At 44.7% G+C, this 12149-nt stretch overlaps 1 protein-coding gene across 1 annotated transcript; it reads right to left on the bottom strand.

Annotated features, from left to right (window-relative positions):
- Positions 1 to 7007: 7007 nt before the first annotated feature.
- Positions 7008 to 8768, bottom strand: LOC131288698 (vesicular acetylcholine transporter). The gene has a single exon (XM_058317866.1). The coding sequence runs from the start codon at positions 8766 to 8768 to the stop codon at positions 7008 to 7010; it is 1761 nt and encodes a 586-aa protein (XP_058173849.1).
- Positions 8769 to 12149: the final 3381 nt, after the last annotated feature.

Raw genomic sequence — 12149 nt, 5'->3', positions numbered from 1 at the left:
ATTGTGCTCTGTATTGTGTTCGGAAGAAAAAAGAAAACAGAAAAGACCGGGGAACACTGCTAATGGCGTGACACAATCGGATTTGTTCCATCCTCTTAAAGGGGTTAAGTATCCGCCCGTCGGTGCAGTTGTTTGGTTGGAGGAAAGCATTCGAATCGAATCGGCTACCGGAAAAAGGGCGTCCAGATGCCTTGCGCTGCGGAGAGAGGGCATTTTCCACGGAGCCAGAGGAAAATGCGCCCGGTGGCACGTGCCACCAATTGTACCGATATGCAAACGCAAATGATCGATCGAGCTGGAATGGTCCGAAATTACCAGCCATAATTTGGTTTGGGACGGAAGGCGAAAAGGTCGACGCGGTAACGTTGTCGGTGGAAATGCCAGGCGGCTCTAATTAAACTCCAATTTATAATTATTTATCTTTATTTAGCTGTCCTTTCCCTTGATGTTTGGGGGAGCGAAAAGTCCTTTTTTTCCCATATACTAGCAACCGTTCGGGGTTTCCCAATTTATTCTTTGCCATCGTCGGGCGGAAAAAGGCATAACCTGGATCTCTAGACCATCGCCATCGGCTTGTGTTTGCTCGGATACCATGTTTGTCTCGCTTTCCATGCGGTTCAGCGTATTTTCCACGCAGGGTAACCGCTGTTAGCTTTCCCGGCGCGTTGGGGGAAAAATAATGTTTATGAAATGTTGTTTTCACGAGAAGCTGCAGGCCTTTACGACTGAGGAGGTACGACTGAGCATCACAGATGGGGGAATTTTCCATGACCGGTTCGGCTTTTCGCCAACAAAAGGATTCAGCAGGTTAATTAGCTGCTGTTTCCGGATGGAAAACTGAAATCTCACCATTTCTGCACCCGACAGACCAGGAATAAAGTTTTGCTGTGAAGTTCCGTGGAAACCTTTGTTGAAGCGCCGATGAGATCGTTAATGACTTCATAATGCAGGCACATTATTTGACGAACTTGCTTGCTTGCATAAAATTCTTTCTAAATGTAAATAAGAATTAAATAAAAACTTGCAGTATGCATCCAAGCGTGAGGGAAATAACAACCGACATGATGTGCATTTTTTCATTTCGAACTAAATATGTTTATTTCAGTTTATTACCTTCATCGTGTTACATTTTTATTCCCACCAACATACTCACCCTTCCCATTCGATTCGTTCGTTCGAGGGTTTTTTTCTTATATTCTTCTACTTTTCCACTACCCTGCCCCATCGTGACGTCTTCTTTGCTCATGTTGCACATGTAAACCATTCCAGTTTTGTAATCGATTTAACCATTAAAATACAACTATTACCATTAGAAGGATTTCATTTGTGGGTTTTGTATGCTTTTTTTTGGTTTTGTTTTGTTCGGTTTGTTATTACCTTGTTAGTTTGACTGATATCTCTAATCGTTAAGGTTCGGTAAAATGTTTGATGTGTTTTTTGAAACGGATTTGCTCTGATATGTTTTTGTTTTTAGTGTGCACTTGTTGTTACCCCTTCTTTTGTTGTATGCTAGTTCGCAATAGGCGTGTTGTTTGTTTTTATTTGATAATTTTTTCACGTCTTCTCGTTTCGTTTTGACTCTGTTCCGCGTCATACATAGTGTTTGTTTTACTTCAGTTTTGTTTAATGTGATGCAAACACAAGATCTACATTTTTCGCTGGTGGATGTGCCGGTTAGTAGGGAGCGAATATTTTCATTTGACCTGTGTTACTACGTGTCAAGCAAACGCAAACCATTGGACGCTTTTTGTCGCTTCAAAGAAAAAACCGGTATCGTTTTCTGCTCAGCTTTCTTGCTGGATTCTTTCTTCGGTCCTAATGATAATGTCCTCCATATGCTAGCTTTAAACGTTAGTTACCTTCTATGTATGTTCTGGGTTGTCCATTCCAACGCCTCGGCCCCTTCCATGGTAGTGGTGTATATATATATTTATTTATTTGTTTATAGGTAATATTTTGTATATATATGCCATTGGTTTCACACGTCTGCCAGTGTCTCTCACTTTGATAATGTTATACGTTTGCTTACAGTCGATAATTGCTAAACTTGGGAGCGAGCGAATGGTGGGTCGATACAGTGTCCGATATTTACTCATTGGTTTCTGCTCATTTGGGTTTGGTTGATCTACCTGTGTACAAACTATACTTTAAAACAAAAATTCAGTAACATTACTCTCAAGCTTACCGAAATCAACTAAACACAACATGTGAGTTCTTGTATTTGCCTCGTTTTTTTAGCGAAAATAACGGAATGTGTCTACTAGTTAGAACGCAACGGGCTTGTCATAGATTAAACGCGCTATCGATTATTTAACTTTTAACTAGGGATGCGATTAAGAGAACTCCCAACGAAAGCTCCGTCCGCAGTCCCTTAATGCCGGTTTTCGTACTTGAATGTATAACATTGAAAGGAATTCTTTTCGTCCTCTTCCGAGCCTTTGGTTGAGAACTTTCTTGTTTCTATACATAATGTTTCTTGTTTTGTAAATTGTATCTTATTATGTTTTATTTTACGAGTATTTTCGCATTATCCTAGATAAACGATAATGTCGAACCTGAAGCACTAGTAGGGCACAAAAAATCTTCTGTTTGTTCTTTTGCTATACACGTTGCTGTTGCGGTTAGAAGATGAATATTACACATAACCCGGCGCATATATCCGTACTTAAACGGTTAATGACCCATCGTTGTACACCGATTCGAATGTTGGGTTGGATCCGTCACGCTTATATACCACGCGAATAGCTTTTAATGAGAATTAACTAACCTTTTCACGAATGTCACTGGCCAAAACAATTTGTTTTAAAAACATTAACTAATGGTTTTGTAATACTGTCGGCTAAATGGCTTACATTTCTGATGCTGATTGAAAGGAAATACTTAACATTTTTAAACAAGAACCAATGGAGGTTGGTTGCTTTTGAAATAAACATTCGTTTGATTTTTAATTTCGCACATAGCAACAAAACGAAAACGATTTCGCAAAAGACAACACTAAGACTGCTCCCAAAGACAGTTTAAGGTCGACTTATGCCGTAATGGTCGATCGAGTGGCTCGAACTCGAAGATCAGCGACTGTTCGCTCGAGTGTATTAACTAGAATTTTGCATACTAACAAGTGTCGTTTTTTGGTGATAATATTTTTTTTTTGCAACTACAAACTACAGTTTAATGCCTGGGGGTACATGGGGTTGAGTCAAGTCGGGTGCTTTCCTTTTTCCCTTTCCTGGTTTCCTCATCTAATGCTTCTCTCTTTGGTTGCTTACTGCCTGCGTAAAGTTATTTTTAATACTTTTCCGTCCTGCTTGAATGAGACGATGAATTGTGTAAGTTTTGTTGCTTTATTATTCTATAGTAGTATATAGCTTCACGTTTCTTGTTCGGTAATAGTTACACATTCAACAATGGAGATTTTTTAGCCGCTACACACTTTCTTCATCGGCAATAGGAGTTTGTTTTAACGATAATTTTCAAAGAACATTTAAGCCTCTTTTCTCCATTATGTTTTTATTCCAAGAATTCGGTTTGTCGTTGCTAAATAGAATTTAGAAAGCTGTTTTTACTCACTTTCCTACAACTGTAGCATGGGGTTTTAGTTTGCTAATGTGTTTAAAACTAGAAGTTTCTTGTAGTAGAGTTCTTTGGAAATAAAGATAACGGCTCTAATTGGATTGGAATTTAAAGCCAATAAAGTCCACCCGGGTTGACACGTGGAAACAAGCGGTTGAGTTAAATTTTGTATGTCTAGTAGGTAGCTAGGCACAGTGTAGTTGTAAAGTTTTAATCGTGTTGATTTGCTTACAACACGTCGTTATTTCATTTTCCAATTGTTCAAATGAATGAAAAATAACGTGGAGTTTTCATTCGTCACCCCCGGATTTATTGCTTGTTTGCTCGTTCAACACTTCCAACTTATTGCCTGTCTGCCTAAATACACGCTTTCTATTCAACCCATTCTAGTGCAACAGTTAAAATTTGAATTTTCCATCTATCTATAGTGATTAATTTTTTTCTTTTATCTTACGGCCGGAAACGTCTCGTTCGATGCACGGACACGTTCGTAGCCGATTACGGATAGAGCAGGAGTGTAGGGTGAAGAGTTCGTGTGTGTTTTTGTTCGATTTAGAGCATCAATAAATAGCGTATATATTTATATAGCGATAGGTCGCGAAGAGAAGGCGTTTACAGTAGCTATAGTCGTCGATACACGATGCAAGTTAGTGAAGACAGTTTGTAACATTTTTGTGCGTTTTTAAACTGTTTTGTTAGTATAGGGGTTGCTTTACATACAGTGGAATAGGAAGAGAGTAGGTAATAAGAGAAAGAGTGAAGAGATGGTTTGGACATTTTTTTCTGCGTGAAACGAAAACTCGATTCCGCGACGTTTCCGGGACGTTTCCGGTACTTCTTGATCTTGAAACGCCACCGTCCCTTTTTGTGTTTGGTGCCTACACTTAAATTCGGTGAACATTCTACTACGCGATAACAAAAATTGAAATTTGCTTGCTTTCCTTTGTTATCCTGTTTGGATTCTTTTTAGTTGTTTTATCATCCTCATTCTTTCCTTTCGCTACTATTATACATGGCTCATGGGTTTGCATTTCTGTCACAGCGTCATGCGCAGCGTTTGTACAAAGGCTGGTTGTCCTCCATCGAAGAAATGTATGCAGTACGCTGAAAAGGCTTGCTGTTCCTTAATCTTTTGATAGGGAAATTAAAACATTTTTACTCCTGGATGGAAACCAGCTCTAAGAAAAACATCCGGGAAAACACCGTGACGGTCAGTGCATTACACCCCCCATGGGAAGCCTTATCTTCGGTTTTTCTAGCCCCACTCACATACAGTCTCTCTCTCACATACACACGCGCACACATGCACACACGCACACACATACATACATCCTCCGCGGTGTGGAGTCGCGATGCTGCTACTGTCGCGTTGCTACAGTGACCGCTTCGCCCACCGCGGCCCACTTGATGTTGACTTAAAAAACTAGCATTAATTGTGTTGATTAGTGTGAGTCCCAGTGTGCATGTTTCCGTGATGCCTATGCAGCAACACCCCGGAAGCAGTACTGGTGTAATATATACAAAATAAATTAGATTCCTCTCCGACCGGATCTCGCTCGTCTAGGTAATACTTTGCATAATGCTCTTCTAGGCTGTTCACGAGCTTCTTGTGTTTTTGATTAATAAACAACAGGCTGGAGGGGGATGCTTTAAATGAGACAAATTTAACACAAACTTGCTGCAGAAGCTAACTCCTCACAAGTCGTCTGAAGAATTTTAATTCCACAGTTCCTCGTGAAAGTACGAAATTCTTTTTTTTAACTTAAAAACAACCTCACTAAACCTATTGGAAATGATAGAACATCTCTTGGGTACTTTGTTGCATACGCTCCAGTCTTACAGGATAAAGTTTATCGTTTAAGGTTAGGACTCGACGACTCGAGTCTCTTTCTCTCTCTCTGTCTGTATCGCTGATGCTGGATATGCCTTAGCTCCTTGTTCAATACTGGGCTCGGATCCCTTAGTCGTGTGATATGATTGTGATGTAGGTAAAACAGTAAATAGCTATATATCGCATCTATCTTCGCAGACGTAAAGCGTGAAAGTACGTGTATAATACATCCAAAATCTAATCGACTTCGTTAAAAGGTGCGCCGAGGTTGTTATACCTCCATACATACACATCCACTGCAGTATTGACTGCGGCCCCTGTCGTTTGTGAGAGAAAGAACGATAGCGATCGTGTATATGAATCTGGGATAAGTTAGTACATCTGTTAGTACATAATAAAGGCAGCCCCTCCGTGACGGCACGTGTTGTGCTGCTGGGCATTAATTTAAAGTATAAATAATCGCTATGATTACGATAGAAAGACTCTTCGGTCCATTTTTATGTTACAAAGCAGTTCAGGAGCGAGGGAAGTTTGCTACTTAACCCCCATTGATGAGCTCCGAAAACTGTGCACTATTTTAATTGATACCATTAGAGACTTTTGGGTCAGAGAACGTGAAGCGCCTTCGAGATGCGTTCGGTCTTCTCGATTGAAGTCCTACTTGGATTCCCTCGGCGCATCATTGTTTCTGACCAACGTAACGCAACGCAGTGTTGTTCTGATGTGTGTTTTGTGAATACTTGCAACACGATATACGAGCGAACTAAAATGTACAATATAAGGAAATTGGGAGCGGCGTGTAGAAATACTGCTTCTTATGGCTAAATCGTAAGAACTAGTTATATAATGTACTCTATATGATGATGATATTTCACCACGTGCGTCTACGTCCCCAGGAAGGTACGACCCCTCCGTAAGAGAGGTGTTCCCTGTTTCAACGGATCGGACGCATGCCTGGGGAGCTGCGTGTGGACAGCCTACGCCTACTTAGGGATATATAACTCCTCCACAATATAATATCACTTTTTGGTAAATTCAGGCGAGCACGGGGCTCTGATATGTATCGTTACCTTGGTTGTGTCTTATGTTAGTGAGAATGGTTTTGAAACGAAAAAGTTTTTGCGTAAACAACTAAAACCGTGTCCCCACCGGTTTCGGGCATCGCAGTTCGTCACCAACCTGCGTCGGGGAGATGCATCCGTCGTCCCGCACCCGAATAGAACGGATACGCTTGGTTTGATATGTCTACGATATTGATGCGGGACGAACAAAGTCCTCCCGGGTGACGTAAGTGTGCGCCGAGCTGAACGCCCGAGTTCCAGACAAGGGGACAACTTGCTCTAATCCTAGGTTCCTTAACTCTACACCGTCAGTCCTCCAGCGGCCAGCGTCGTTTTTTGTCCCGGAAGGTGGACAGTTGATAGTGTCCACGACACTTACTTAGCTTATCTTACCTTACCCACTAGCACGATCTCCGTCACCGAAGCAAAACACAACAACAAGCGAGCTGCCAAGGTTCTCCGCCTGGAGGACACTCTAGTGACAGCTCGCTTCAGCCACATACCGTATGCAATACACTAAGATATGGTTCATCGCAGTGATTGACTTAAAAGCCTTGTCGGAAAGGATTCGAGATCCTTGGCTGCGATGGCGCAGGCTGTTGCTGCTGCTGTTGCTGCCCCGACGACTCTCCGTGGCGGAATGGATTAGCCACCGGTGGAGGTTGCTGAGGAAGATGTCGTGGCCCTTGTTGCTGCTGTTGCTGCTGCTGATAGGCACCACCACCCTGTTCCTGATATCCAGGTTGATAGTTTTGATATCCACCCTGTTGCTGCTGATAGCTGCCATTCTGCGAGTAGCCTTGATCGATGTTGGTTTCCTGCTGATAGCTACCCTCGTCGGTCTGGCGGCCATACTCTAGGTGGTTCTTGTACTCCTCGCCGACGACCTGCTGGTCGTGCATGGTGTACGTCTGATACTCTTTCGTCGGTGGATCACCCATCAAAATGTTGGCCTCGTTCTCGAAGTGCTTGAAGTCGTAGATGTTGCGCAAGTAGTATAACACCGGCGCGTACAGCAGGTTCGAGAAGGCGATCAGGAAGTTGAGTGCGGTGAACCCAATCGCCTCGACGACGCCTCCGGCAATGATCGGCCCAACGGCATATGCCATCGAGTAGGAGATGTCGGCGATGGCGTAAATACTACCATACACAGACACGTACCGGATGTCCACCAGGTAACCGAGCGTTGGTAGAAGCGCGGTGTCGATCAGCGCAATGCCGAAGCAAATGCCGCAGATAGGGATCATGAGCATGATGTAGGACGAGCTGAAGGGGATGATGAAGCAGCAGAGACCTTCGAGGGCAAGTCCACCGGCCGCCATCACCCACTGCTTCTCCGGGTACTGGCGGGCCATCTTGACCGTGATGACGACACCGAGAACGTGTGGGAAGAACGCCGGTAACCACACCATACCGATCTTCCAGTTGTCGGTAGTGAGGTTGTCCTCCATCCAGAGTGAGATCGTCGGTTCAAGGAACGCCAGTGCGACGTTGGACATCATCAGCGCACCAGCGCACACAGCGATGTACGGATCCATGAGCAGGCGCCAGATGGGAACGGACGGTGGTTTCACTTCATGCCGTTCGGCCAACGTTTCCTTGATCGGTTTCATCACCAGTAGCAACATGAAACCGTCCATAAGGGAAATCAATGCCAGGATAACGAACGGGACCTCCTTGCCGGCGAACTGGTACAGCGCCCCGCCGAACGGTGGCGCCACCAGGCAGCCGAAGCTGATAAACGCCAACGCAATGCCGAGTGCCTTGGTACGCTCCGCTTCCTCGGTGAAACGATCAGCGATCATAGCCAGCCCGGAAGTATCGGCGAATGCTGATCCGACACCCTGCAGAGATCGGGCGAAGAAGAGCATGCTGTAGCTTCGACCGCACGCGAACACCATGGTCGAAAGGAACATGATGATCAGTCCAACCATCATCGGGAGATCATAGCCGATTCGATCGATCAGCGCACCTGAGAACGGGTTCACCATCAGCTGCACGATCGCCTTCGACGCGAACAGGATACCGGTGGCCGTATCCTGGCCGTGATGGGCGTGTGTGTGTGGTGTGAAGACTGTCGTTGGTGCGCTAGTGTTGTACGGCTCCTCCGGACCCCAGGTGCCTATGTATCGTAGGTAATCCGGAATGATCGGCACGATCACCATGTACAGCATGTTGTCTAGCAGGAGCGCGATGGAGACGATCACCAGGATCAGTTTTCGCTGTGACTGCGGTTCCTTCACCTTCGTCCAGAAGATCTCCTTCACCTCGCTTGGCTCGAGGTTGATCACGGGTAGTGGCGCCATCTTGTATTGCGTCGATTTCTAGCGCTCTTCACAAGATCGACACTTCGATGACTGCGTTGAGTCTTTGTGTGTGAGTGTGTCTATGTTTGATGCCTTTTATGCCCTGCTTTACTAGGCTGTGGTCGCTGTGGTGACCTTCCTTCCTTTCGGTGGCAATTCTTCTCTAAACACTGTGGGGCATTGCTGCATTCAGGTGCAGGCGATAGGCATGTCGTGTGTGCACTAGATCCCGATCAGGTCAGATCGATGGAATCGTTTTGCTTACAGAAACTCATACGCACACGGACAGACACAAGCCTGACACACCGGGAAGGCTATGGACACAACAAGGGGGGCCTACACGACAGGATCGATGACGTTTACGACCGGTGGCGTCCAAGATGGCGGCAACCTTGAGAACACAGAAACAATATTTTAGTCGGTTTGTTTTGTTGGGGGATTCTGCTCGTGTTTGGTTGTTTGCTTGTTGGACGGGAGTTAATCGGTGTGGCGGTGTTGGAGGTGTGCAGCGGGAAATTGGATACCACAAACAAAACAACGTAGAAAAACGTAAACCTCGTAAATAAAAGAAAAGAAGAAAGCAGTAAAAGTCGCCTTCGTTTGAAAATATAACTATACGCTTTGGAAACGAATCAAGTACACGAATGCTTGTTCAAACCCGAGTTTAGGATTTAAATCGTCAAAGAATCAATGTAAACAACGCAATGAGACATTGATCGGTTTTGTGTTGGCCTCCTGAAGGCCGTTCGGCGGCCATTTATTCTAGTGCGTTTGTGTGGTGCTGTAATTCGTCATTACTCGTTTCCGTCCGGTCTCACAGAGATTTTTCCTGCCCGCGTAGTTGACGCCATCTGTTTATATTGTGCTGTGTACCGCGTTGAGGTATTCGACCGGAATGTTGTTTCTGTGCTTCTCAAGGATGCGCCATGCGAAGAGGAAGTCTTGCGGAAGTCTAGATCCCCAGCCTGCCCTGTTCCACATGCCCCTAGCCCAAATCAGCCATTGCTGCACTCAGTCTGCGAGTTCGATATTGGTTATGGATTTCCGTTTTTCCACGACTCTATCTCTCGCTAATGGATCGACGCTAATGAAATTACTTCTAGCTCAGCGTTCGATCGAGTCCCGAGTTCATGACCGGGGTTTCCCCGGTTGACGGTCAGCTTTGGGCTGAGAACTCGTGTAATGAGAAAATGGGGGGCTTTTGGGTTTAATGTTGTTGGTTTCTAGTAAGCGATGGTAATGATTCGTCAATCATCCCATTAGAGCGCGCGCGTGTGGCGTTACTTCCTCCCTCCAGCCCACTTCCCTCCCATTCAAAGCCCCAAAACCGTTGGATCTTTGATCGGTTCGCGTCATCGACCGCGTAACCTCAATCGATCGAATCGATATGCTGCCGATGGTAAAGCGCATGTAAATTAAGATCGGGACCAAGCACATACAAAACCGGAAACATGGAAACGCATCAGAAACAATAAACATGAGCGTGATGATAAAATGAAAAGTTTATGAAACATATAAACTGTAACAGAAAACACCTGGAAAGGAGCATCTAAGGTTGGAGATTTAATTAAGGGAAATTAAAATGAGTATATTTTAGACACTTTTCAGGGCAATCCAATCTACCAATTAACAGAAAAGTAAGCTGGTCCATTTGACACTCTGTTTTTGAATTAATAAATGCACCTCATCTTTTTAACAGACAAGTTTATAGAATGTAACAATTCGGCGACAAACTGAAACAATTAAAGACAGAGCACTAAAGAAGTTGTTAAAATGCTGCCAAGATTTTGGAAAAGATCTTCTAACGCGTGGCTTTTCCTCCCTTCGAAGGGCACAAAAATAAACCCATCATCAAAATAAAGATCGAACCTTGCGGTCCAAACGCAAGCCTAGAGAACGAGTTACCCTAATTGAGCCTTCTCGAATCGTTCCGTTCGATCGCCGGACCATCTCGTGGTCAAGGACTCACGCCGTGTCCTTCGCCAATCAACCGGTCGTTTCGAGAACCCTTCTCCCTAACCCGAGCCAACCACCAAACCCGGGACACGATTAGCTTCGTTAGGAGGCAGACGACTTCGTGGTGGGTTTTCCTCCCGAGTTGTGTGTATGTTGTGCCAAATAATTGATTACCATCAAACGTCGTCTCAATCACGGAATCTAATTTGAAATTTCCCCTCATTATTCATTATCGTTTGCAAATCGGGGTGATTGGATGGCGTGGAGACGAGAAAAAGAGGCCGCCCAGGAAGGAAGGAAAGAAACAGAAATGGAAACCCGATTCGATCGACTCCGCAACCGGCCGTCAGCGTCAGCGTAATGTAATGCAAGCAAAGCCTATCATTGTTTCCGGGTTGGCTTTTGTGTGATTTTTTTGTTGCTGTTGTGTCGCTTCCTTCTGCTCCGGGGGTTGGAAAATGATGGGGGAAAATGGCTCGGCAGGGACAACTTCATCCGGTTTCTTTTTTTTTTGTATGTTATTGCTGGGGGAAAAAGGCAAACGTTAGCAGTGGGAGGAGGGTAGCACATCTATTTCCGGCAGCTTCCTGCGTCTTCTGTCCGGGGAAGAAGTAACAAAGTACAACGAAGGACGACCTGTTTCCTCTATTGACAAAACACACATAATGACTTTATGCCTTACTCGGTGTGCGTGTTGGTGTGTACCTATCCGCACATTTTCCACCCCTATTGTGTTCGCTTCCGTTTCGCTCAATTCCCCGTTGGGACAAGTGCCCGAAACCGGTGCGTATTTGCGAAAGGCAACCAGCTTACAGTACCGGCATCATCTCCTGCCACTGTTTACCGGGTTTTCTTGCCGGCAGGTCGGTTTTGTGCACGTTTTCCACCCGCGTTCTACGGTCGTTAAGGGATGATGGCAGCTTTGTGCCCGGGATCAGACCGTCAAGGGGCAGATAAAAACGAAAACCTTGTCGCGCGCGCAACACTTTGGGGAATTTTCAACATCTGGTCCTACGCCGTCTCGCCAAAAAGCATAAATAAATAAATAACCACTCCATTCAGATAAGTTTTGCAAAAACCGGTTCGCTGTAATTCCTTTAAAAAACTGTGAATTTAAACATCCCAGGAGGCTTGGCGCATTTAAAAATAAAAACTGAATGAGAATTCTGCCATAAATAGAACGGATAAAATTGTCCAACGTACCAAACGGGGTGAGCATCTACTCTCTTCCAATTTACGATGCTGCCAAGGATAGCTGGCAATCAATCTGGGTCAAATTCTTGGCATGTTTCCTAAGGAACCAGTGTCACGTCGGTTCCGAAACCCCGAAGCCGTCCTTGCATTAGGTATCTGCCACGAAATGCGAAGAATGTGGAATGTGGGATGTTTTATTCATAGACCCCTGTGTATGTGACTAATAATAAA

The sequence above is a fragment of the Anopheles ziemanni genome, chromosome 3 (assembly GCF_943734765.1).
Source record: "Anopheles ziemanni chromosome 3, idAnoZiCoDA_A2_x.2, whole genome shotgun sequence".
Classification (NCBI taxonomy): Eukaryota; Metazoa; Arthropoda; class Insecta; order Diptera; family Culicidae; genus Anopheles; species Anopheles ziemanni.
This window is presented reverse-complemented; position numbering and strand designations above follow the sequence as displayed.